The sequence below is a fragment of the Lissotriton vulgaris genome, chromosome 11, assembly GCF_964263255.1.
Source record: "Lissotriton vulgaris chromosome 11, aLisVul1.2, whole genome shotgun sequence".
Taxonomy (NCBI): domain Eukaryota; kingdom Metazoa; phylum Chordata; class Amphibia; order Caudata; family Salamandridae; genus Lissotriton; species Lissotriton vulgaris.
This window is the reverse complement of record NC_141699.1, coordinates 616765787-616793075: the sequence shown is the minus strand read 5'-3', so window position 1 is coordinate 616793075 and position 27289 is coordinate 616765787. Positions and strand designations below refer to the sequence as shown.

Sequence of the window (27289 nt, the reverse complement as noted above, 5' to 3'; positions counted from 1 at the left end):
TGTTGGAGCGCGAGTGAGTCGGGGCGGGAGGGGGGCGTGAGTGAGTCGGGGCGGGAGGGAGTCAGTGCGGGAGGGGTCGTGCGGGAGCGGGTGTACTGCCCCCAGCCCCTTTCTGCCCCAGGCAACGTTGGGGCGGGCTGCTAGTTTGAATATAAAGGAAGAAGAGGGGCATATGTTTTGGGCATACGGGTGCATTTACCAAAGTTTGGGTATGCACTGTATTTGATGGAATTGCCGGAACTGCTGTCACAAATGTGGAATGAGAAGCCCTGGTGTGTTAAGTTTGAGTGTGGTATGTTTTTGGGTGGGGCAGGAAAACATATTTCAAGGTTTTCCTGGGTGTCAGTAACTTGGGGGGTGTAGAGCCAGGTGCAGGCGCATCCAACCCCTCAGAGGAGGAGTGGATGGACCAAGGGGAAGGGAAGAGGAACTAGGAAGACAGGCAGCAAGGCAAAGGGGAGTGCTTTTGGTGAGGATGATTTGTGTGAGCGACTGGATAAGTTGAAGGATAGGTGTAAGTGGAATTAATGACCTTGCAGGGTATGATGTGTTTGTTTGGGGATATGTTGCATAAGTTGGGGTCTTAGGGGAAGGGTGATGCCAGCTTTTGCATTATGCATGAAGCTGTATATATTTATAAATACTGTTGACCTACAAGCCTCTCCTAATAAAGTAGCCATTTTTGCTATGACATGCTTTTGGGTGTGTTTTTTATTGCTCAATAAGGGGAGCATGGCGTTAGCTGGTCTCCCTCAGGTGACTTTGTGAGGTGGCACATGCCACAAGACAACTGGTAGCAATAGATTGGGGGTTAGGAAGGGGGCTGGGTCAAGAAGCAGGGGGCATTTTAGATGTGGAGGAGGGGACGCTATATCCTCCTGCTGCAGCCGTTTCCCAGTTGAGGGAGGAGTTGTGTAGCTGCTTTGGCAAACCTTACCACCCACCCTTTTTTTTTTTAGATTTTAGAGTTGTGCTATGGAGGTATTCAGGCTGGTTTGGTAAATTGTCTCCATGCCAGAGTAGGATAGTCTGTAGTTTCCCTGGGGCGGTAATTGGGGGTGGGGTGGGGGGGGGAGGTTGGTGGAAAATCAGGTGCGAACGCACCCACTTATCAGGAGAGACCCCCGGGAAGGAGCTTGGATCAACGTGAAGGGGAATGCTTTGAGTGGGGATGGTTTGGATTGAGAAACAGAGAGAAAGATTGGATAATGTGAAGGATGGGTTTAAGTTAAAATGAAATGACCTTGTGGGGTATGGGGAGTTTGGTTGGGCTGATGTTGCAAAGGTTGGGGTCTTAAGGGAGGGGGGTTGTCAGCTTTTGGATTATGCATTAACAAAGTTATTGTTTATACGTTGAATACAAATAAATGCTGTTGATCTACAAGCCTGTCCTTTCTGCTATAACTGGCTTGTGGGTGCGTTCTATATTGCACGATTCTCTCCCCACCCACCTACGCCTTACACAGAACCACCTCTCCTTCAGAAAGCAACTAAAAACTTGGATATTCGATAAGTAAAGCACCCTCCTCCCTCAAGCTCCTTGAGACCCTCTGGGTGAGCAGTGCGCTTTACAAATTCTGAACTTGAACTTGAACTTGCTGTAGTCGTGCCTTTATTTTCTCTTATTGTGGCTCTCTGTCTTCCAGTGTCTTGCTTTATCTGGCGGTGCCTTTATCACCTTGGCTTTAGCTCGCTGTTTCTCTCCCTCTTTTCATCTCTCCCTGCCTTGCGCCGTTGTTAATGTCTAACACAAACAAACAAACATCCGGTGCTCAGATATATCTTCGTCGTGAAACTGAAAACTGGAAACGTTCATCACTGACATGCTCTGGGTAGCCTCTGCAGGTCTTGATGCAGTTTCCTGTGTCTTGCTGTGTCTGCCGGGGCAAGGGGTATCGTGTTCGATGCCTTCTGACAACATTTAGTTTCCTCAATTACCTTCTGTCCCTTTCATAGATGCGCACCTCCAATGATGCTCTCGTGCCCTCCACCACAGAACAGACAGTCAGCTGATTGAGCGCGGACTATCCAGCTGAAGGCGCATGCGTAGTAAGCAAGCACGCCCTTCTAGATCACACTTGTACGCATGCGCGGTGGGTGCTCGGGAACGGATTCTCACGGGGACTTGAATTTGTCACAACACCGTCCCTGCATGCTTGTTAGCTGGACTACATTTCCCAGCATACAAGTGTACAACTGTGTATCTGCAGCGGGACCACAAGGAAGCAGCAGTCCGCACAGCTTGCATCGCCCGTATATGCGAGGCTGGTGAGCGCTGTTGGTTTGGCAGCAGCACTAAATAAGGGGCATGGGACAGTCACAGACCTCCTCATCTTCCAAGGGTGGGTCACAGGCTTTTCACCAGGGTGCGTTGGAGCTGCTGGTTTTCAACTTTTTGCTTATTCTAACCATCCTCACCATATGGCTCTTCAAAAACCATCGCTTTCGCTTCTTGCACGAGACGGGAGGGGCCATGGTATACGGTGAGTGTGCCCAATGATGCTTCTCCCTCCTAACCCGCCCCCCCTCAGAGATGGATACACTCATAGTCCACTCTTGGAGATGCTGACAGAGTATGCGTTTATAAAGTACATTGGTCTGGACGTTTGTTAACATGTGCACAGTATTAAAAAGTTCCCAACTATTTCAGAAGTGAAGGGTTTAAATGTAAAGTGCAAAATTCTGCAGTGGAATGTAAAAAAAAATGTGCACATTTTTATTGCTTTAGATCATTGCTGTTTTTGTATTACATCCCCGAAAAACCAGAGAGTTTTATTTTCTGCACCCTATACGACGTGTGCTTTGTTGATCAGTAGCTCCGGCGTGGTAGCAGATCTGCAGATTCTACTGGCGCGTGTTACTTACCTGCGATATTTTTCAACGAATGTTACGGGTTATAAATAATTGTAAAACATCTGGTTCCCTTCTGCCTCATCTTTCACTATTTGTAGAGCTAACACGTGTGAAATGTACAGCCTTTCTGTGTTTTTCATTTTTTTGTTGCATTCTTGTAATTTCAGGCCGGTTTAAAACACATCTTCAAACTGCATGTGACAGATTAAAAGTGATGCTAACTAAATAGCAATTGGTGGATCAACTTGACCCATAACTGACATGCGACCACTTCTGGGTTCAGAAATAGTTGTACCTGTTTAAACTCTTACTTTACTTCACCCGTCAGATACATTTAATATCACATTATTTTAGCTTATAAAGCACATTTTTAAAAAAAATTAATACTAATGAATCATGATTGTCAGTGAATTATTTTATTACAACAGTTAAACGTTACATGGTGCTAACTAACCCCATGCTTTGTGAACACCTTGTCAATGCTTACTTTGTAAAAACATAACTGCCGGTGCCCAACGTTTTTTACGAGCCTACCAAATGCCAGGCATGCCAAATAAACGACAACCTACTTTTGATTTCTCTGCATGCCTGTTCCACCACCCTATACTACCTGCATATTTATCTCACTTTTTTCCTGTTTTTTCTAATTTCTGCTTTTTCACTTTGTCCCCGTTTTCACATCTTTACCTTCTTCCTTTGTTCTCTCTCTTGTGCTTTTTGTTGGCTCCTGCTCTGAGTCAGTTTGATATTGGAAAAAAAGGTCCCAGGCCCTACAAATGAGTTAGTGCCGCCTACATGCAACCACTGGCACAAATTAAGCACTGCACCCTTAGCTACAAGAGAGATATGACGCAGTGATAAACATGACCGTACATATATATTAGGTGGCCCTGTGTCATTTGTGACACCATCCTCCAATTGCAGCTCGTAGCAATCTGAGTATTGCATTCTTGGACTTATAATTTCGGTTTTAACATTGTAAGTATATATGAGTGTTCAAAAATCCCTCCATTCAAAGCACTGTTTTACTACTAGAACTAGCTGAATGCATTAGAATCAGAACCAGTTAGTGCAAGTAGTGCATTCTCAGAGGATCTCACAGGGCAATCAAACATACCATCAGGGGCCCTTTATGGAAGCGCTAGATGGTTTTGATCAGGACCCGTCCCAATGACGGTACCTGAGGGGGAGGAAGACTGTACTACTGGAGAAGTCTTAGAGGTAGACCAGAATGGACAATGGGCAATTGACCTTATACCCTGTGCCAGTTACTCACGGGCAACTTCATTGAAAATGCATGATGTTTGTCTATCAAAAGTAGAGATTATAGTTTCATTGTAGGTAGGCCTCCCCAAACAAATAGGCTTAAACCATGGCCTTGAGTCATTCACTCAATTAGTGGAATATTTCAAAAAGCAGACTGTTTGCACTCTTTATCCAGTGACCTGTTACTTTCCTGAAGCAATGTGTGTAACTTGCAATAACTTAGAAGACTGCAGCATGTGCAGAATGTGCTTCTGCCTCCAGGAAGTACATCCTGTTTCACTTGTTGCTCATGTTCAGAAGGATGAAATTGGTTCTCGTGCCAGGCCAATCAATCTTTTCATGTTGTCATTGCTTTTCCTGTCATTTTGTAGCCCCGTAGACTGAACCTTGGTCTGAAATTTGGCAAATTGATAGTGTTGTACAAGACTGCATAATTGAAGTGCACAGTCTCACCAATTCATCCACACTAATCAGTTATTTCAAATCATATTAATGGACAGTTTTTGGACGTGGAAATACATTACTGCTGAAACTCACAAATTAGGGATAGGGGGTTGACTACAGAAATTGGGAAGTGTCGTGAGAAGCAGGGTCCATGACGGCCAAATTATGCATTTCTTTCACAAGCTCCCCAGAAGAAACTTGCAAAAGGACACATGTGTATAAAGCTGCTCTTCCTCACCTAATTGGTGCATTACAGACTGTATTTAAGACTGCTTTAATATTGCATAGGATGTGTCAAGGTCATATATAATGCATAAGCAGAAGCCAATTGTAATGGGCTTGAAGGAAAGATGTATTGGAGTCAACCGTAGAACCTAACGATGCCTTCAAAACCGCACTGAACACAGTGAAACAAATTATGAAATTAATCATACATTTTTTTCTTGAAATATTCAGCACTGAGCTTTTAAATGCAACAACCACAAAATATGAACAAATAAAAAATAACAGAGCATAAGATTCAATGGAGCAAGTGTAAAACCCTAATCTGGGTCAAGAATAGTTAATGGAACCAGAAAACGACAGGTGTCCACCAAATGCCAGTGCTGCGGCTATCTAATTTTTAATTGAAGCACCATTTTAATAGGACTTCATCACAACTTTTATGAGTTGTAAATCATGCTAGAGTGACACTTAAATAGAAAACCATTGTCTTAACATCCGTTTGGTGCATCATTTGGTCAAAAGGTGTTGTCAAGTTACATTCCATGGTTTTCTTGCCTGCCATAGCTCAGCTGTTTTGACCTGTGACACCTTGAACATCCGCCAGAATTTCTTTACATCTGCCTCAGTCCTTGAGTATAGCCAGATACAGTTCCTGAACAAGGCCTTTCGCTGTATAAACCGTTTACAGTGCATCATTTCTTCAAGATCCTAGAATAATCTACCATTCTCCATAAAACATAGATTTACCCGGAAATAACTTGGAAGAACAGCCTTACCTGCAGGTGGGAGCCTAAGAATCAATATTTTGTTGACCAATGTTAAAGAAATACCCTTCTCCTGCTGCAGGTAGAGCAAAGCGTAGTCCACTAGAAACATCAGTTATAAAAGCAAAACCCTCTTCTTATTTAGACATTTTCATTTTAACTGTCTTCCGACTCTGAGGATGGGCGTATTACAGGTGTAACCGCTAAACCACTCCCTTGTGGGTTTGAGTCAGGCCCGGTTCTAGAGGGTGGGCCGGGTGGGCCGGGCCCACCCAAACTTTGGCCTGGCCCACCCAAACATAACCCTTGGCCCTGGCAGTGACGTCAGCAAGGCCAGCAGAATATAGCCTGCTGGCCACTGCAAGTTAAAACGTTCTTCGAACGTTATCTTTCTTTAGGAGTTGCGTGATTGGGCCTGGGCTCGCACCCCCAATCACGCTTCTCCTATTAGGCAGGTGGGCTGTTTCCCCGCCGACTCGTGCATGTACATTAGGGGCACTGCGAAGGGGACAAAGCCTTTCGTTGGAACTGGATTTGTGGATAATTCATTCTTTTCTGCTGGTAAAGAGGAGTTTGTTTTGCCGTTTCGTTTTCCTGACCTTCCTGACCCCTTGAGCTGTTTGTTTACCCGATCCGGCTGTGACAGAGTTCGTAAGGAGCAGGTAAGAGAATGTGTGGCTATTGTGTTTTTTAAATCTGTGAGAAAGACATACTTAGAACACCGTGTTTATTTCATTTTCATTTACATCGTGTGTTTAAATCGTTGGTATCATTCATGAGTGTTTCTGCAAGGATGCACGGCAACTAAATGTCCAAATAACCTTGGGGATTGTTGATCTTGCTGGTGAGCGTTCTTTTTTTTGGTTTGTAGTATTTAAATGCAATAGAACTGTAGTTAACGTGGATAGCTCAGTGGGTTACTGCCTTTGTCACAGAGATCCTTTGATACATAGGACAGTGTGATCAAAGACGTGTATACAAACCAGAATGGTATAATTAGATTTTTTTTTTTGCATTGCTAGTTAGTTCGAATTTTCCCAGTATTTCATTATTCTAATGTTTCAATACAGAGTTTGGGCAGATATAATTTCTAATCAGTACAGCCAACCACTGGGGTATGCTTTAAATCCTGTGTTTGTGGTTCTCCAGACCCAACCCTCTTAATACATATTGCCACCAGCAGCATGGATGAGATGTGATTCTTACACCTGGTAATCTTCATTAGCTTATGTGACATTCCCTATAGGCTGATTTGGATACTTTTATGAATCATTGTGTCTGCATAATGTGTGTGTGATGTACAGTACTGTGATACCCTACACTAAGAGTAGCGCTATACAAGAAATAAAATGCATATGAGAGAGGGGCTATGGAGTGATGATGGGCTCTGTTGGAGGGTGGCAATGAGGGAATCCGAGGGGGCATCATGAGGGGTGGAGATACGGAGAGATGGAAGGCACTGGTGGAGGTTGTTTGTGAGGGAGTCTGAAGAGGAGGTCATGGGGGAGGGGCTTTGGAGTGATGAGAGGCACTGGTGGAGGGTGGTAGGAAGGGAGTCTGAGGAGGAGGTCATAAGGGGGAGTTGCTTTGGAGTGATGAGGGGCACTGGTGGAGGGGTAGGAAGGGAGTCTGAGGAGGAGATCATGAGGGGGTGTTGCTTGGAGTGATGATGGGCACTGGTGGAGGGTGGTAGGGAGGGACTCTGAGGAGGCGGTCATGAGGGGGGGTTGCTTTTGAGGGATGGGCACTGGTGGAGGGTGGTAGGGAGGGAGTCTGAGGAGGAGGGCATGAGGGGCACTGGTGGAGGGTGGTAGGGAGGGAGTCTGAGAAGGCGGTCATGAGGGGATTGCTTTGGAGTGATGGGCACTGGTCGAGGGTGGTAGGGGAGGGAGTCTGAGGAGGAGGTAATGGAGAGGGGCTATGGAGCGCTGAGGGGCACTGGTGGAAGGTAGTAGGGAGGGAGTCTGAGGAGGAGGTCATGAGGGGAAGAGGCTACGGAGAGATGAAGGCCAGTGTTGGAGGATGGCAATGAGGGAATCCGAGGAGGGGGAGGTCATGGGGAGGAGCTACGAAGTGATGAGGGGCACTGGTGGAGGGTGGTAGTGGGGGAGTCTGGGAGGAGGGTGGCAATGAGGGAATCCGATGAGGTCATGGGGAAGGTGCTTTGGAGCGATGAGGGACACTGGTGGAGGGTGGCAGTGAGGGACTCAGGAGGAGGTCAATGGGGGGAGGGGTTATGGAGCGATGAGGGGCACTGGTGGAGGGTATTTGTGTGGGAGTCTGAGGAGGTGGTCATGGGGAGGGGCTTTGGAGTGATGAGGGACACTGGTGGGGGCAGGTAGGGAGGGAGTCTGATGAGGAGGTCATGACTGAAAGGGGCTAAGGAGAGATGAAGTGCACTGTTGGAGGGTGGTAGTAAAGTTGTCTATCGAGTAAGAGGTCAGTGGTGGGACACCAATAAATACTTTTGCACCGGCGCTATAATAGATCCTGTAATGTTTTTGCTTATTTAATTAGCAGTTGGGTCATTAGGGCCACTGTGTAACATAGTTTAAAGTGTGTGCTAATTATACTTACTCTTTATTCAGGGTTTTCAGTTTGAAGGTGATTTTACAAATCTTTTTAGTGGGATTATGGAAAATGAAATCAGGTGGTGCCTGATATGGGGCTGGGGACCAAGGTTAGCTGTGAGTTAAGGTGCACGGTAGAGAGATTGTAGAAAATTGATGATCAGGCCTGGAAGGGAGTGTACAACAGAGTCTGGGGTCAGATGGAGGTAATAATGAAGAGAGATTCTCTCTGAAGGCTGGCAACGAGGCAGGCTGAGTAGTGTTACTTGCCTGATACTCCCACCTCAGAAACCTCCTCTGCCCATCAAAAGGACCTTACATGGGATCAAAACACTTTTTGAGAGTGTTAACGATTAGAAAGAGATTTGGAAAATAATGGAGGGCCCTGAATCTCCTGTTATCCCCTTCTATCACACGCAGGAGTACAGTTTTTTTTATTTGTAGGCTACCTCCAGAAGCGACACATTGAGCCCGCAGTGGCCCACCCAAATGCGCCCTTGGCCCACCCAAACAAAAATTCCTGGAGCCGGGCCTGGTTTGAGTTGCTACATTCAGAGTTTCTTGTAGACCCCCAAAATACTGATCATGGGACTTCTGCAAACATGTTTATTTGCTTTGACAAATTAATTCAACTGTTTGAGGTTTTTACATAAATCTCAAAACTAGTGTTCAGCTCACTGCTATCCCTTCTGGTTTCTGAGACAAAACATTTGAAAAATGCATTCTCTTCAAAATCAACAGATGAGTATTGGATGCCAGTAACTGGGCTAGGGAATTGTCTCTAAGCTCCCCAAATACCACAGTGCTGGTAGCCAATCTGGCAATGGCAAAACATGCAGACAATTATTTAGACAGAATGTCAACTTTTCGCTAACTTTCATTACATTTACCCTGCCTATCTGCCCCATCCGACCCCCGGCCCCATTTATCTCGTTTACTCAGCCATTTAAATCAGATACCTTTTATTCAAGGGCAATAATGTTTTCTTGGCATCTTGTTACCATCTGTAGGAAGGGGGAGTCTCTAGTTGGCGCAGTGCGGCACTGGCGACAAGCAGGGACTCTCTCTTCCTCGTCAGGGCTGAGGGTTACCTTCAAGACAACCTCTGCTTACCCTCTAGGTAGTGTGGCTTAAGCAGTTTTAGGCTAATCTCTGGGGCACATAGGGTTAAACATTTGCAATATTACACCCTCACAACCAACCCACCACACAATGACACCAACCTGTATTTGTAAAAATATATATTCTTTATATAAATTTCAAGCAGGCTTGTAAATACAGTTGTCAAACTTTCAATAGCGGTTCCAGGTTACTTAAGTTCAGGTTGCCACAGTTCTTTCTTAGCAATAAGCAATCTTTTGGGCCTTCTACCCAGGTTCAACAAGGTTCAGGGTCTTTTAGCGCCTCAATATGCTTTCCGCTGTCTCTGCTCGCTTCAGAGAGGAGATCGGGCCCGGCCGGCCAGAGTTCACGCTTCCCGCGTGGGCTCCGAGGACCAGGAGCCGTGCGAGCCTCGGTTTCAGAGGCGGCTCGCGTTGGAAGCAGATAGCGCGGTGCGAGCTCGAGTTGCAGGACGCTCGCACCGTGAGGATACAACACAGTACCTTTCAAATCCTTGTGGAGCGGGCGGCTTCCAGGGGAGCTGTCCCACGTCGCGTTGCTTTTCCGGGGTCGCTGTTCGCTGCGGCTCTCAGCCGGGCAGGTCACGGGTCATCCGGGGCGGCGGTGTTCAGTGGCGGCAGGGTCCTTCCTTCGTCGTTCGCTCCGACCCTGGAGGCGGCGGCTGTGTGGTGGCGGCAAGTGGCAGTACGGTCCTAAAGTGCAGGACGTACCCAGCCAAGTGCCGGTGGCAGCTGTGCGCTCACAGCTGAGCTGTCGGGCAGGATACCGACCAGAGGGGGGTTGTCACAGGGCGGCTGTCCGTCTTCGCAGGTGGATTGACGGCTCGAAGCGCAGTCAATTCGGGAGCTTGGACCAGACGGGTCCTCCTTCACGTTGCTCTCGGGCTCCCGGTGCAGAGGCGGTCACGGTGTTCGGGCCAGCGGCGGCTGGACCTCACGATGCTCTCGCTGTTGCTTTGGGCCCCGGTCACGGTGCTTGGGGGGATGTCGATGCCTTGGATTACGGGGAGCGTGGCAGGATTGCCCAGTGCTCCCAGACTCCTCCGTCAGTGTTGCAGCGATAAGCAGCACACACAGTCGCTTTCTTCAGGGTGTAGCGCCCACTGGTCCTGGGGCGCCTGTCAGGGGGCAAGTTCAGCAGCAAGCCCTTGGAGATCTTTCAGCGAAGTTTGGCACAAAGTTTCACAAAGCAAAAGTCTTCTTGTAGTCTTTTCTTTTCCTCTCCTTCTGCAGCAAGGCACCAGACACAGGCAAGAGACAGCACTCCGCCTTGTCCTTCCAGGTCCTTCTCGTCGGGCAGAGTTCCTTCTGTAGCACAAACAGGATCTAATTTACAAGGAGCAGGGCTCCTACTTTTATACTGCATTTCTTTTGTTCTTGCAGGCCAGGGGGGCCTTTGCATAGCCACTTTCAGTCCTTGAGTACTTTGTTGGGTGCAATCCGGCCTCTGCTTTCAGTGTGAGGGGCAGGCACATCAGACGCCCCACAGGAGGTGGAGCCAGCATTGTGTGGACAGGGGCAGCCAGAAGTACCTTGTTGATGGGGCTTCGCCCTTCCTGGGCCAGGTGTCGGCTGAGTCATCAGTCGCTCCCCAGGAGGGTGGAGCCAGCATTGTGGTGGCAGAGCACTGCTAGATTCAGAGTCAAGAGCCACTCCTACCTCCCACTAAGGTGTAATCTTCGCATTCACCACCTGTCATCCCCCAGCCCTGTCACTCACACATCCCAGACAGTCAGATACACATACCAGCAGAGGCGGGCTGAAATGGTTAGGCACGCAAATGCTAACTTTCTAAAAATAGCATTTGCAAACCCAGGATATTAAAATAAACTTTACTAAAAGAAATATTTTATTATTCTGAGTTCAGGCATACTAAACATGACTCTCTACCATGCTCCCTGAGCCTGCTGGGATTATAGAGTGTAATAATTCCAGCAGCCCATCTGGCCTAAAGGAAGCAGGTAGCCTTACAATAGTGAAGCACGAATTGGGTTGTCATTCACTACTAGGACATGCCACACACATCAGGGCTTGTCCTACCTTACACTTACAATGCACCCTGCCCTCAGGCCTACCATAGGGGTGACTAATATGAAGTTAAGGGAAGGTTCAGAGGCTGGCAAGTGGGTGCACTTGCCCAGCCAGCATGACAGTACGAGACTGCACGCAGGTTCTGCAATGGCAGACCCTAGACACATTTTACGGCTGCTTCTGTGGGTGGCGCAACCAGCGCTGCAGGCCCACTAGCAGGATTGGCATTCACAAGCCCTGGCACTCCTAGTGCACTTTACTAGGGACTGACAGTAAATCCAATGCACCAATCATGGACATCAATCACATGTACAATTTACAGTAGGGAGCACTTGCACTGCGGCACGGGTCGGCCATGGCGCAGTGCCCTGAGTAGCGGAAAACCAGCAAAACATCGGAGGCACACCAGCGAAAAGTAGAAGGGAAACTCACGCCAAGGTGCCAGGTCTAACACGTGTCCCCTCCAGCTGAAATGTGGGGGGAACTACCCTTCCCCTGGGAGTTCCACATCACTAAGGCGGAAAAATCTGGACAGACCATCAGCGTTGGCGTGATCTGTGCCAGGGCGGTGTTCCACCGTAAAGTCCATACTCTGTAGAGAAATGGACCACCTCAACAGTTTCGGGTTCTCACCCCTCATTTGCATCAACCATCTGAGGGGGCTGTGGTCCGTCTGAACTCGGAAGTGAGACCCAAACAAGTAGGGTCTTAGCTTCTTCAGCGCCCAGACCACAGCAAATGCTTCTCGCTCTATTGCACTCCACCTACTTTCCCGTGGAAGTAACCTCCTACTGATGAAGGCTACGGGTTGGTCAAAGCCCTCCTCAGTCATCTGTGAGAGAACAGCCCCTACACCATGCTCTGAAGCGTCTGTTTGCACTATGAATTCCTTGGAGAAATCAGGAGCCAGGAGCACGGGCGCCATGCACATGGCAGTCTTCAGGGTGTCAAAAGCCTTCTGACAGGTGTCAGTCCAAATCACATTCCTGGGCTGCTTCTTCGAAGTCAGCTCTGTCAAGGGGGTCACAATCGTGCCATAGCCCTTGACAAACCTCCTGTAATACCCAGTGAGCCCCAGGAAGGCTCTTACTGCAGTCTGGGTCTTGGGGGGTTCCCAAGCCAGGATGGTCTCAATTTTGGGTTGCAAGGGTGCCACCTTGCCACTCCCCACTTGGTGTCCCAAGTACACCACGGAACCCTGCCCAATCTGGCACTTGCTTGCCTTGATTGTGAGGCCTGCTCTGCGCAGGGCCATCAACACTTCCCAGAGGTGTCGCAGGTGTTCTGGCCAGGTGCCACTGAACACCGCAATGTCATCCAGGTAGGCGGCACTGAACTCATCCAGCCCAGCCAACACCTGGTTGACCAATCTCTGAAAAGTTGGCAGGGGCATTCTTCATTCCAAATGGCATAACCCGGAACTGGAAATGCCCATCTGGTGTAGAGAATGCCGACCTCTCCTTTGCCCCATCGGTCAAGGCGATCTGCCAGTACCCAGACGTTAAATCAAACGTGCTGAGGAACCGGGCAGCCCCTAGCCGATCAATGAGCTCATCAGCTCTGGGGGTGGGGTGCGCGTCAGTCTTGGTGACCGAATTGAGTCCTCTGTAGTCCACACAGAACCGGAGTTCAGGTGTGGCTCCCGGCGCAGCAGCCTTTGGGACCAAGACCACGGGGCTGGACCAAGGACTGCTGGAAGACTCAACCACCCCAAGGGCAAGCATCTTGGAGACCTCCTCCTTGATGCAGGCCCTGGCCCTGTCAGTCACTCTGTAAGCCTTATGCTTCACAGGTAAGCTGTCTCCTGTGTCCACATCATGGACGCACCAATCTGTGACACTAGGAACCAGGGAGAACAGATCTGGAAACTGCCCCAGCTACTGGCGGCAGTCTTCCTGTTGTTCCGGGGTCAGGGTGGGCGAGAGGTTAACTCCATCCACTGACCCATCTTTCTCACAGGCCACTAAGAGGTCAGGGAGAGGCTCCGACTCCTCCTCCATTCCATCATCAGTTGCCAACAACATGCCCACTTCTGACCTTCTTAAGTGGGGCTTGAGGCGGTTGACATGTAGGACCCTCAAAGGGTTCCTGGGCGTCTTCATGTCCACCAAGTATGTCACTGGGCTCTTGCGCTCCACAACCTCAAATGGACCTGTCCACTTATCCTGAAGGGCACAGGGTTCCACTGGGGCCAAGACATACACCTCTTGTCCAGGCTGAAGCTCGACCAGAGTGGCATTCTGGTCGTACCACCGCTTCATCTCCTCCTGGCTGGCTTCCAGATTTGCCCCGGCAAGTTGTCTGAAGCGCCTGGTTTGGTTTCTGAAGGCCAGCATGTAGCTATATACATTCTGGGGAGGTTTCCTGGGAGATTGCTCCCAGCCTTCCTTTACCAAACTCAGTGGTCCGTACAGCAGTTCAAAGGGGCTGAACCCTAGGGACTTCTGTGGCACCTCGCGGTATGCAAAGAGCAGGCATGGCAAGAGGACGTCCCACTTACGCCTCATTGGACCTTCCAGGCCCATGATCATGCCCTTCAGGGTTCGGTTGAATCTCTCAACCAACCCGTTACCTTGGGGATGGTAAGGTGTGGTGAACTTGTAGGTTACACCACACTCCTGCCAAAGGGACTTCATATACTTGGATATGAAGTTGGTCCCCCTGTCGCTCACCACCTCTAGAGGGAATCCTACTTGTGAGAAAATTCCCATCAGTGCACGCCCCACCACGGAGGCCGTCACTGTCCTCAGAGGGATAGCTTCAGGGTACCGGGTGGCATGATCCACCAAGACCAGGATGAACCTGTTGCCCATGGCTGTCTTGGGGTCCAGAGGCCCAACAATGTCAATACCCACTCGTTGGAATGGCGTACCGACCACAGGCAAGGGTTGGAGGGGAGCCTTGTTCTTCCCTCCGCTCTTCCCACTTGCCTGGCAAGTTGGACAGGTCCTACAATGAGCATCTGAGCTCTTGTGCATTTGGGGCCAGTAAAAGTGGGTGACAAGCCTGTCATAGGTCTTGTCCATCCCCAAATGTCCTGCTAACGGCACATCGTGAGCCAGCCCCAGTAGGAAGGCTCTGAACTTCTGGGGTACCACCAGCACACGGGCCGACCCAGGTTCAGCAGCCTTAGGCTCTGAATACAGGAGGTCGTTCTCCCAGTACACATAATGTGTTTTGGCCTGAACACCATTGGCCTGGTCTGCAGCCTGTTGCCGCATACCCACGAGAGAAGGGCATTCTTTCTGCTCCCTGCAGAATTCCTCCCTGGAGGGTCCTCCTTCTTGTTGCCAATGGGTCAGCTCAGGCAGGTCCCCCAGTTCAGCAATCTGTTCCCCAGTAGGCTCCAGGGCATCCCCCTCAAGGTCTGCTTCCTCCTGGACCGTGGGAGCTTCAGGGGCCGGTTTCCAGCGCCCCCTGCGCCTTCTCCCTAAGGCCGGTTCCTGGGCCTCTCCTTCAGGCCCCAGGACCTCTTGATCACCCCTACTGGCTGCCATCGACCGGGTAGTCACGCACGCCCATTCAGGTAGACCCACCATCCTCAGGTGAGTCGTCTTCTCCACCTTTTCCCAAGGGGAGTGCTCCAAGTCATTCCCTAGCAAACAGTCAACAGGCATGGTTTTCCTCACACAGACCTGCAGAGTACCAGAGACCCCCCTCCACTCAAAGGGAACTTGAGCCATCGGACACTGACTCTCTGAATTATCAGCATTGATAACCCTACAGTAGGCATGGGGTACAACCTGCTCTTGAGACACCAGGTGCTGCCTCACTGCAGTCACACTGGCTCCTGTATCTCTAAGAGCCTCAGCTTCCCTACCATTGATGATCACCACCTGCCCATATTTCTTAGTGTTAGAGGGCAGGTAGTTTGTAGGGACCATCTCACTGTCTCCTAGTGAGACTAGGGTCATCTGAACGGGATCTCCACCCCCCGGGACCATCACTTCTTCTCCTAAGTGAACACTAGTCACTTGACGGGGCGGAGCACCAGTGGGTGCAGGTTTTCCAAACAGGCGACACTTGGGGTCACTGGAGATGTGCCCCGGCTCACCACATTTGAAACAATTGAAGGGCCCCTTTGGAACAGGTCTACCTGTCGGGGCCCCATTCTGCTTTGGGGGTGGGGGAGGCTGAGAACCTTTCTGCTGGTCCCCTTGGGGATTACTTTGGGGGCCTTTTTGGAACCCTTTCTGTTTTCCCTTGTCCCCCCCACTCTTCTGCTGGGGACCCAGCCCACCCTTGGCGGAGTCTCCCACTGGACCCTTGTGGACCCTGGTGCTGAGCCAGCGGTCCGCCTCCTCAGCAGGCTTCCTCGGGTTGGACAGCTTGCTATCTATCAGGTGCTGGCGTAGCTCAGGAAAACAGTGATCAGACAAGTGCTCCCATGCAATCAAATCAAAGAGACCTTGAAAATCATTCACCTTGCTACCCTTCACCCAACCATCCAGTGCTCTGCAAAAAAAGTCACATACTCCACATACGTATTCCCAGGCCGCTTAGTACACCCCCTAAACTTCTGTCTATACATTTCAGGGGTAAGCCCATACCTGTTCATTAAAGCTTCTTTCATGTGGGAATAGGATCTCTGGTTTTCAACGGGCAAATCTAGCAGGGTGTCCCGCCCTTCGCTAAGGAACCTTCCCCACAACCCCGCTCCCCAATCCTTATCAGGGACCCGGTGGGAGGACATGGCTACCTCATATGCCCTAAACCACTGTCCTATGTCATCCCCCTTAAAGAACTCTTTAACTACATCTTTGGGGATGTGCACTCTTGACTCTACCTGCACCGGCGTTGTGCTGCCACCAGAGGGAGGATTATCCAAGCTTCTCTCTTTTAGATTCATCCCCCTCATTTTCAGTTCATAATCCATTTGGTGCTTTCGCTCTTCCAGAGCCATTCTTTTGGTCTCAAGCTCCAGTTGGATTTTTAATTCTGCCAGCTTCCTTTCATGATCCCTCGTTTCCTTCCTGTCTGCCAGCTCCTCTGGCGACAGGCCTCTACCAAAGCTGTGCACGCTGTCTGGTTTTTCGAGATCCACCAGATCCACAGGTGCATTCTGATCCTCAGGTGCATTCTGATCCTCAGGGGCATTCTGATCCTCAGGGGCCTTTCTAGACTCAATCCAGGCTTTCAGGGCCTTGTAGAACTCTGGTTTGTTCTTGCACCCTGCGTGTGGAACCTTGAGTTTCTTGCAGAAAAACTTCAGCGCATTCTTTGTGTACTTGTCCAGCTTTGCTGCATCCCATTCTACCTCCAACATTTCAGAGGTCGTGGATTCCGCTCCATCCAGGCTCTTCGTGCCCGGCATGGTTTCTGCACTAGGGATCTTTTCTTGGCAAAATTAAAACAAAACCTGTGGCTAAGTAACTGGACTGTAATCACTGTGCAATGGTCAGAAGTTAAGGTATAAACACTGCAAATGTAAATTCGAAAATCCTCACCGCTGCGTCCAATGTAGGAAGGGGGAGTCTCTAGTTGGCGCAGTGCGGCACTGGCGACAAGCAGGGACTCTCTCTTCCTCGTCAGGGCTGAGGGTTACCTTCAAGACAACCTCTGCTTACCCTCTAGGTAGTGTGGCTTAAGCAGTCTTAGGCTAATGTCTGGGGCACATAGGGTTAAACATTTGCAATATTACACCCTCACAACCAACCCACCACACAATGACACCAACCTGTATTTGTAAAAATATATATTCTTTATATAAATTTCAAGCAGGCTTGTAAATACAGTTGTCAAACTTTCAATAGCCGTTCCAGGTTACTTAAGTTCAGGTTGCCACAGTTCTTTCTTAGCAATAAGCAATCTTTTGGGCCTTCTGCCCAGGTTCAACAAGGTTCAGTGTCTTTTAGCGCCTCAATATGCTTTCCGCTGTCTCCGCTCGCTTCAGAGAGGGGATCGGGCCCGGCCGGCCAGAGTTCACGCTTCCCGCGTGGGCTCCGAGGACCAGGAGCCGTGCGAGCCTCGGTTTCAGAGGCGGCTCGCGTTGGAAGCAGATAGCGCGGTGCGAGCTCGAGTTGCAGGACGCTCGCACCGTGAGGATACAACACAGTACCTTTCAAATCCTTGTGGAGCGGGCGGCTTCCAGGGGAGCTGTCCCACGTCGCGTTGCTTTTCCGGGGTCGCTGTTCGCTGCGGCTCTCAGCCGGGCAGGTCACGGGTCATCCGGGGCGGCGGTGTTCAGTGGCGGCAGGGTCCTTCCTTCGTCGTTCGCTCCGACCCTGGAGGCGGCGGCTGTGTGGTGGCGGCAAGTGGCAGTACGGTCCTCAAGTGCAGGACGTACCCAGCCAAGTGCCGGTGGCAGCTGTGCGCTCACAGCTGAGCTGTCGGGCAGGATACCGACCAGAGGGGGGTTGTCACAGGGAGGCTGTCCGTCTTCGCAGGTGGATTGACGGCTCGAAGCGCAGTCAATTCGGGAGCTTGGACCGGACGGGTCCTCCTTCACGTTGCTCTCGGGCTCCCGGTGCAGAGGCGGTCACGGTGTTCGGGCCAGCGGCGGCTGGACCTCACGATGCTCTCGCTGTTGCTTTGGGCCCCGGTCACGGTGCTTGGGGGGATGTCGATGCCTTGGATTACGGGGAGCGTGGCAGGATTGCCCAGTGCTCCCAGACTCCTCCGTCAGTGTTGCAGCGATAAGCAGCACACACAGTCGCTTTCTTCAGGGTGTAGCGCCCACTGGTCCTGGGGCGCTGGTCAGGGGGCAAGTTCAGCAGCAAGCCCTTGGAGATCTTTCAGCGAAGTTTGGCACAAAGTTTCACAAAGCAAAAGTCTTCTTGTAGTCTTTTCTTTCCCTCTCCTTCTGCAGCAAGGCACCAGACACAGGCCAGAGACAGCACTCCTCCTTGTCCTTCCAGGTCCTTCTCGTCGGGCAGAGTTCCTTCTGTAGCACAAACAGGATCTAATTTACAAGGAGCAGGGCTCCTACTTTTATACTGCATTTCTTTTGTTCTTGCAGGCCAGGGGGGCCTTTGCATAGCCACTTTCAGTCCTTGAGTACTTTGTTGGGTGCAATCCGGCCTCTGCTTTCAGTGTGAGGGGCAGGCACATCAGACGCCCCACAGGAGGTGGAGCCAGCATTGTGTGGACAGGGGCAGCCAGAAGTACCTTGTTGATGGGGCTTTGCCCTTCCTGGGCCAGGTGTCGGCTGAGTCATCAGTCGCTCCCCAGGAGGGTGGAGCCAGCATTGTGGTGGCAGAGCACTGCTAGATTCAGAGTCAAGAGCCACTCCTACCTCCCACTAAGGTGTAATCTTCGCATTCACCACCTGTCATCCCCCAGCCCTGTCACTCACACATCCCAGACAGTCAGATACACATACCAGCAGAGGCGGGCTGAAATGGTTAGGCACGCAAATGCTAACTTTCTAAAAGTAGCATTTGCAAACCCAGGATATTAAAATAAACTTTACTAAAAGAAATATTTTATTATTCTGAGTTCAGGCATACTAACCATGACTCTCTACCATGCTTCCTGAGCCTGCTGGGATTATAGAGTGTAATAATTCCAGCAGCCCATCTGGCCTAAAGGAAGCAGGTAGCCTTACAATAGTGAAGCACGAATTGGGTTGTCATTCACTACTAGGACATGCCACACACATCAGGGCTTGTCCTACCTTACACTTACAATGCACCCTGCCCTCAGGCCTACCATAGGGGTGACTAATATGAAGTTAAGGGAAGGTTCAGAGGCTGGCAAGTGGGTGCACTTGCCCAGCCAGCATGACAGTACGAGACTGCAAGCAGGTTCTGCAATGGCAGACCCTAGACACATTTTACGGCTGCTTCTGTGGGTGGCGCAACCAGCGCTGCAGGCCCACTAGCAGGATTGGCATTCACAAGCCCTGGCACTCCTAGTGCACTTTACTAGGGACTGACAGTAAATCCAATGCACCAATCATGGACATCAATCACATGTACAATTTACAGTAGGGAGCACTTGCACTGCGGCACGGGTCGGCCGTGGCGCAGTGCCCTGAGTAGCGGAAAACCAGCAAAACATCGAGGCACACCAGCGAAAAGTGGAAGGGAAACTCACGCCAAGGTGCCAGGTCTAACACCATCTAATCGCACTGCAAGTGCAATGCCCTTCCTTTCACCCTCATGCAGTTTGCTCTATAATAGCTCACTAAAATCTGCAACCAACCCACTATGAATGCATTTACGTGGTCTGACACTTGTATTTGCCATACCTTTTCATTTTCGTTATTGGCATTTGGCCATGTTTTGTAGAAGTTTACAATCTGGTTGGAAATGCAGCCATAAACAAAGGGTGGTGCGGCGGGTGGGGTTGTGTGTTATGCTTCGCGCGGGTAATATAATATTTAAAAAAAAAATAAACGTACCTTTTGCCGTTGGCCGCCACCAATGTCGCATCTCGTTGCGGCACCTCTCCTCTTCCTGCTCGTCCAAGCAGCCCCTGGGACAGACTCCCTGTCCAGCCTGATGCTGCAGAGCACCGTGGTGATTAGTCTAAGCAGGCAGGAGAGATACCCTGCTCAGACCAGGGTGTCTGTGGGGTTTCTCCAGCACGGCTTCTAAATACAGCTGGGCTGGAGAAAACCTAAGTGCGCATGTGTGTTTTGGTCGGCCTGAGACGGCCGGCCAAACACACATGCGCACTTAGGGAGTGGAGTGCACTAGCACTCCGCCTCTCCCCTCCCATGCCTCGGCCCGCCCTTTCCAACACCACTGGCTAAGAGGCTGCAAATATAAAATTAAATGATGCAAGAACATTGATTAATTTTACATTGACTGGCTCTGAGCCAGGCAGTGAATCTTCTCTCCTTCGCCTTTGCGGAGGTGCCGCCACTGTGGAAATGCATGTTTTGTATCACAATGCGTGCCTTTGCAGTATATGTCTATATAGTCCTGGCAGCAAAATGCCTCATAAAAGCCTTGACTATCTGTCGAAAGCAGAATGTAAAAAAAAACATATTAGGTGCCAAAGAACCAGATGGGTGAATAGTTCAAGTGCACACTGCTTAATTTGTACAGGTGGTTGTGGGTGGTGATTACTGAAACACATCTTTTAGGGCCATGACTTATTTTTCCTCATCAGCCTTTGGCCATGAGCAAGGCAGAAAAGAGAGGAAGAAAGAGGAAGAGAGATATTAAAACAGTGACCAAGGGAGAGATCAGGGGAGAAAAATAACTTTTAAGTATGGGAGAAAGAGACAAGAAGTGAAGGGTAGTGGAAGAAAGTGGCATGAGGTGGAATGAAGGCTAACATCCTTGATATTCAGCAACCCGGGCATTCAACAGCACCAGCAGTGTTCTAAAAAAATCCTTTGAACACCCCAGTTATTGCTATTTATTAAAATTTAGCGGGGTAGGGGTTGATGGCACAACCCCTAATTATGTTTTTGCATTTGTGTGAAGATTTGCATTTATATCTTCAGGGCTCTTTTCCATGGTAAGATTTGCAAGGATGTGAGAGGATCACATTTTAACTGTGACGCCAATGTTTTTGGGTCAAGTGTTCAAAAGAGGATTCGAAGAAATGACCTTCTCCTGACACGTGATGTCGTGGGCATCACTTTCAGATGAGAGGACTATGTTTGGCATATTTATCCATGCATGCATCCATATCTTCTACCCTTATACTATCGGAATAACAAAATATAACACTATTTAATTAACATATAAAATTGTCTTTTATAATGTAGTTTGGGTGTGACCAAACAATGTAATTCTAGAAAATACATTTGAGTGAATGAATTCGAAATACACACACCGGCTGCCAGCTTGAAAAAAGTTTAGTTAGCGCAATTAAATGTCAATATTTGGTTTCTGGCACCAGGAATTCAGCTAGTTATCTAAACAGCAGCGAAAAATCCAGTTGGGGGCACGAAACCTGAGCAGAGCCCCGAAGTTGGCAGTGCCACAAATCTCGAGAGCGGTGCTAATGTCTGACTTCCTCTATCTGCTCTGCTCCCAACTGGAGCGCGAGAATATTTATTTTTAGACATGGTTACAGGCGTTATCTAAATGTACTAGACAAAGAAAAGCGGAAGGGCATGGGAAACACTCTCAACACCTGCCAGCTTTTAAAATGCTCAATTTGTTCTTTCGTTTACATAATATTAGCAAGCTCTTTTCTCTGCCCGAGGAGTAAAACCGGCATAAAGTTACTACAAGCAAGTGTGTTGCCTGAGTCGTTTGTAAATAAACAAAGGCTCGACATATCGTTTTTCAGTCTGGTTTGACAGGGGTGCCTTGTGTGTCAGAAAAACTTTTTAGGAACCAGTACTGAGAGAGGCATGACAACAGCCACCGTTGAATTTCCACCTTATAGGCTTTTGAGTGGGCAACATAGTGTGCGCTTTCATCGAAAAAGAGTGTTTTTATGACAGTATTTTTTTTGCCTTGTGGGAAAGCTTATGCACAATACCAAACGCCTGGTTTGATTATGGGGACATGTCAATGTTCTAGGTTTATATCCGATGCTCTAGGTAAAATATGGGAATTATGTAGAGTTATGACAACAACAGTGGGGCAGATGTATTGTAAAAAGCCTATGTTAATGAAAATAAGTCTTCAAGGTTGGATTATTATTAAACTCAGCACACAGACAGGCATTTCATTACATGCAAGCTTGCAGAGTACTGTGCAAGGCGAGGCTTTTCGTGTTGATTACCTCCTCTGACCAATTTTTGGTATAAGATTTGCACTCTGGTAGACCTTGTTAAACCCTTTCAGGAAGCATTGTATATTTTTTTTGCAACTGTAATTTTGTACATCATTTGTAATATTATGTCTATAGGTCTGTGGTTGCCTTGTGGGAAAATGTAGACATAAAACAGTAGGATGGTGCTTGGTATTGTAGCAAATCCAGCGATAATGTTTTATAGGCCTTATTAGTTCATTGATATGTTATGTCAGATATTATAGATTTGATTTGTTTATTAGGAAAAGGTACAATAAAGGCAGTGGGCCTTATTTATTATGACTAGCTTATGTTAAAGGCATTAGGCCTTTGAGGCTGTATTGATACACGGTGTTAAAGCAAAGGTTTTTGGTTTGATGGGGGTGGGGCGCTAGAGAGCCCGGAGCAAGATGGCCGCACATTAGTACAGCTCTGCTGGTCAGGGCCTATAATCCTTACATTATCCTGCCTTCTATGTATACATCCTGTAATCTACCACGGTGGAAGAGAAAGTCCTACCTGAGGGCGATCGTTTGCTATGTTTCCTTTGGTGTTTGATGCACTCTGTGCGCTGCTGCTGGCCCTGCAGGGATCGGGCCTGGACCTCCGAGATAACCAGCAATGGCCGCGTGAAGTTTTTGCCCGCACTTGTGACCCGGTGGGCTGCGCTGCTCCCAGATGGAGCCTGCTGTGTGGGGTGCTCAGGCGGACGCAGGAGCCGGCTGTGTGACCATTCTTGCTCAGCGCAGACGAAAACAGCCCCTGCGCCTCTGCTGCGGCTGCGACTCAGTGGGTGAGTGTGCGGTGGAGCTGGCACTCCTTGCGGCTGTGACCGGCGCTGGATCCTGGACTGCCGCGCTGCCCCTGTAAGTTTGTGGCGGTGCTGGGGGTTAGCGCTGGCTACGAGTCTTCCCTTCGGTGCTCTATGGGCGCCTGCCTGACCGCTGCAGAGAAGTGGCTGGGCATAGCGCGGACCCCGTGACTGGTGGCTTTGGGGGCTCGCGCTGTGGAGGCGGGCCCGCCATTTTGTGTTTGGATCGCGGGAGCGGAGCCTGGCACGGATGAAAGTGATTAACGCCCTTCTTTGAACTCCTGCTGTGCGGAAGACGCATTCATTGCAGTTTAAAGATTGAAGCCAGCACTGAGCAGTGCTTGTGCAGGATTTGTTTGGAAATTTGAACTCCTGTGGCACTGGGCACCATTTTAACTCTGGGGACTTTTTGTAGAGGTATAAGATGCCCTCGAAAGATGTACAATATACATCTGGTAACGATCTCTAGGGCTGGACTGTATATGACTGTACTCTTGCATTAATAAGTAGTAACTGCAGCCCTATACATAGTCTTGGCTGGTGGGACAGTTTATTTTTCTCATTTCCCATTGCGGATAGCGACGCTGCATTCAGCACTTATAGTTCGCCGCTGTGTGTGTCTTGACAGGGGCTTGGTCCTGGTGTACTGGCACTGCCAATAGCTCTTTCCGGCCTTCTTTATCATACTGCACTGCACAAATGGGTAAACCTGATAAACAGGTACAGCCCAAATTGACATTTGAATCAAAACGCATCAAAAAAGCTGCTCTACAGGTCATGTCGGACACTGAGACTGATTTAGAGGCTGCTGGAACCAGCAAACTTGCAGCAAAGTTTGCAGACCATCGATGGCAAAATTGACTCGCTCAATTTGCGTATGGACAATATGGCGTCCAAGCTCGACAAGCATGCGGCGCGCCTCACCGAAGCTGAGCAACAAATCTCTAATTCAGAAGATAAGGTGGAGGTCATCACAAAGGTGTGCGCACAGATGGAGAAGCTCATTGCGGTGATCAATGCCAAGAATAAAGACTTGGAAGCCAGATCTAGGCGCAATAATCTGCGCATTATTGGTATTCCTGAGTCCACAAAAATTGTGAAAATGTAGCTGTATGTGGAGGACCTGTTAAAGTCTCTGTTTGGTGCGGAAAGCTTCTCCAGCATTCTGGTGGTGGAGCGGGCGCATCGGTCCATTGCGCCGCGCCCGGTCCCAGGGGCACCTCCACGCCCAATTATAGCTAGACTCCTTAATTATAGAGATCGGGTTGTGGCGCTCCGGATGGCGAGGGAAAAGAGCAATACAAGATGTCGGGGCACAGAGATACAGCTCTTTCCAGATTTCATGACAGCAGTTCAGCAAGCCCGGCGGGAATTTCAACAGTTCAAAAAGAAGCTGCAAACGCTTGGAATCCAATATGCGATGCTCTACCCGGCCCGGCTCAAAATACAGCACGGCAGCGAACTGAGAATGCTCACGACTCCAAAGGATGCACTGCATTTCATCAAGCAAATTTAGCGTACAGCCTTGGCGATGACTTAGGGTGAAGAAGCGGATGCAGAGGATTGATGAGGCCGTAAGGATGCTGTAGTCTACATCAGTAGTTTGGCTGTGCTGCATGCTTGAACACGATCAGAGACAGCAGCTTTGATAAATGAATCTCCTCTGTTGTTTGATGTTGTAGATATATGTCAGGGAATGGGCCTACGTCTTGCCACACCAAGATGGCTGGTTCCTGCACCTATAGCTTTGGGATCGTACTTCAGAACTGAGCTTGATTCCAATTTCTTCACTGTCTTTTCTTTTTTTTACTAGTTGCACAAGTGCTATGTTATGAATACTGTTCTTTGCTCCTTGATGTATAGCTTTTTTACTGATCCTACAATTATACATTCGCCATAGGAATAGCAGATGTTATACATGATATGAAGTGTGGGAATTGGAGGCACATAGGCACAGTGTGGTTGAATCTAGACTGCCATTGACTGCTGTAGAGTTTTTTCAATATGTTATAGTTTTGCTTCTGTATAATACACCTAGATAGACTGAAGGGGGCTATAATTATGGCTCTGACCCCCCTACTTTCCACAGTGGGGGCACTTGGGCTACTAGCGGTCTCCAAAAGGGAACTCCCCAAGCAGTTTAGCTTTTGTTCCTGGGGTATGAGCAGGCTTTCTGCTTATGGTGGGTGGGGGGGGGTTTGTTTCATTGTGTTTTCTCTGATTGGGATGCATGAGTGGGTGGGCGGGCTGAAGGAGGGTTTGTTTATATGTACTCTTATGTGGTACAGCATGCAACATGCCAGGCAGAATGCTTTATATAGACTGCATGCAACATTACAATGTGATATGATAGTTGAAACTAATGTAAATGGTGGCTGAGGTGGGCAAACTTACATGGATGACGTGGAACGTCAGGGGCCTTAATAGCCCAAAGAAAACAAGACAGTTACTAGCCTACCTGGATAGGCATATTGTACAAGTGGCGTTTCTGCAGGAGACCCATCTGACTAAGCAGACGGCCGAGAAGGTAGCCACGAAGTGGGCTGAGTTTAAGTGGGCCTCCAGCTATTCCTCCTATTCAAGATGTGTCATGATTTTAATAAGAAAAGGCTGCCCCTTTCAGGCGACTCATGTGGACATAGATGATGATGCCAGGTATCTCATTGTGCAGGGGAAGCTGTGTGGCATGTCACTGACTCTAATTAACCTGTACGGTCCTAATATTGATGACCCTGTTTTTTACGAGGAGGTCTGGAAGAAGTACCATTCGCCCCTAGCTCCGATTCTTTGTGGAGGGGATCTTAATGTGGTACTAGATATACCAATGGATCGTCAATCTAGGGCGGACCTGGTAATCTAAAAAGCTTCGCAGGCGGTTAAAGATGGTATGCAAGCGCTGTCTCTTATAGATGTTTGGAGGCTGAGGCATCCAGGGCAGAGGGAGGGTACGTGTCTTGTTATGCACAACATTCATGGTCACGGCTGGACCATTGGTTAGTTACAGACGAGGTAAATTCACTGATCACTAAAGCCAAGCACTTACCTAGAACGCTATCAGATCACTCCCCAGTTCTAATTCAAATGCTTATACCTACTTACACGCTGTGAGAAGGTGGCCTGATATGCAGTACTCACTATTCTAGTGAACACTATGTATCAGTCCAGCAACCCTTATTGATGATTGGTTGTAAGTCAACCTTATAGACCAGCTATCCTATTAGCATGGATACGAGCAGTCTAAGGCTAAAGACTCGAGAGGGCGTGTTAAGCCAGCTGTTTACCACACATATACCCCTTGAACACCAAGTGAAAGGACACCACACAAGTGTTATGAAAATAAACAGTTATTTATTAAAGATCACAACAGCCCTGTACTCTTTATGAGGACAGGGTACTAAGCACAAACCAAAACTCTTACAAAAATACTTAAGTTAGCACAGTATATACAAATGCCCGAGGGGCACGGAAAACCATATACTCTGAAAGTGGAATGTGAAATTCCTAGCAGGTAAGTACAGTACTAATAGCTTTTGGAATCGCTAGGACTTGACTAGGGAATCGTTAGATTACTTCTAGGAGGCCTAGGGGACTCGGGTGCAGTGTGTGCACTCTCACGCGAGATGCGGACAAAAGTCTATGGTAGCTAGGAAGTAGAAAGTTAGTGTTCTCGGGCGATCCCGACCTGGTAGGGAGAAAACGAAAGTAGATTCTGACCCTTGGATAGTGAGGCTATGCTGGGGCACCGAAATGCCGAAGTTACCTAGCCCAGGGGCTGCAGCTGCATAGGTCTGAAAAGACGTCGGGAATCCTCGTAGACGGACCAGGAGCCGGAAGAAAAGATGCTGGCCGGTGACCAGTGAAGAAAGTTCAGTTGGATCCAAGCCTGGATCTCGAAGATAGATGACACCTGAAAGCAGAGGGGACCAAGTTCGAGACTACTAGCCAGTAGTCAGTGGGCACCAGGAGGGCACCGGATGGTAGCCACCTCGACAAGGTGAGTGGGTGACGCTTGAGCTCGAAGATCTCACAGACCAGGAGGCGTTGTCGGCGACCAGGATGGAGGATCGAGCGGTCCCACGAAGATAGAAGCTGTCGGCGTCGCTGGACCCAGGATTGGACAACAAAGCCTTGGCAAATTCAAGCCCACGCGGTGGACTCAAAATGGCGTCTGGAGTGGACCAGGGGGGTCCGGGGTGCCTCTCTTGAAGAAGGAAGCAAGGGCCAGTCTGGAGCAACCAGACCAGCAGTCGTATTGTAGTTGGGCGTCGTTCAGAAGGCCACAAGCCAGCCGGCTAGTAGCCAAACAACGCGGTGCACAGCAAACAGCAGAAGGGCCCCACGCAGATCGTGGAGATGCAGGGAGGCTGACCTTGGGTGCTGGAGCTGCGCAGGGTCGGGGCTTCTCGGACCCCAAAGCACTCACCAGTGGAGGACACGGTGGGCTTGCAGTAAAGATGTCGTGCAGTCTTGGCGATCGTCGGTCCCTCGAGGTCTCGTCGCACTCACGGTTCTCAGCTTGGCTGTAGAGGTGAGTAGAGGTCAGAGGTGCCAGGGAAG

The 27289-nt window shown here is 49.3% G+C and overlaps 1 protein-coding gene across 1 annotated transcript in view; it reads left to right on the top strand.

The window, feature by feature from the left end:
* Nucleotides 1-2213: 2213 nt before the first annotated feature.
* The window catches only part of SLC9A9 (solute carrier family 9 member A9), a 3064289-nt gene continuing 3039213 nt past the window's right edge, over nt 2214-27289 (top strand). The window contains exon 1 of the mRNA XM_086943725.1: nt 2214-2483. Within this exon, the coding sequence (XP_086799851.1) occupies nt 2309-2483 (175 nt within the window). The 5' untranslated portion in view covers nt 2214-2308. The remainder of the gene's footprint in view (nt 2484-27289) is intronic.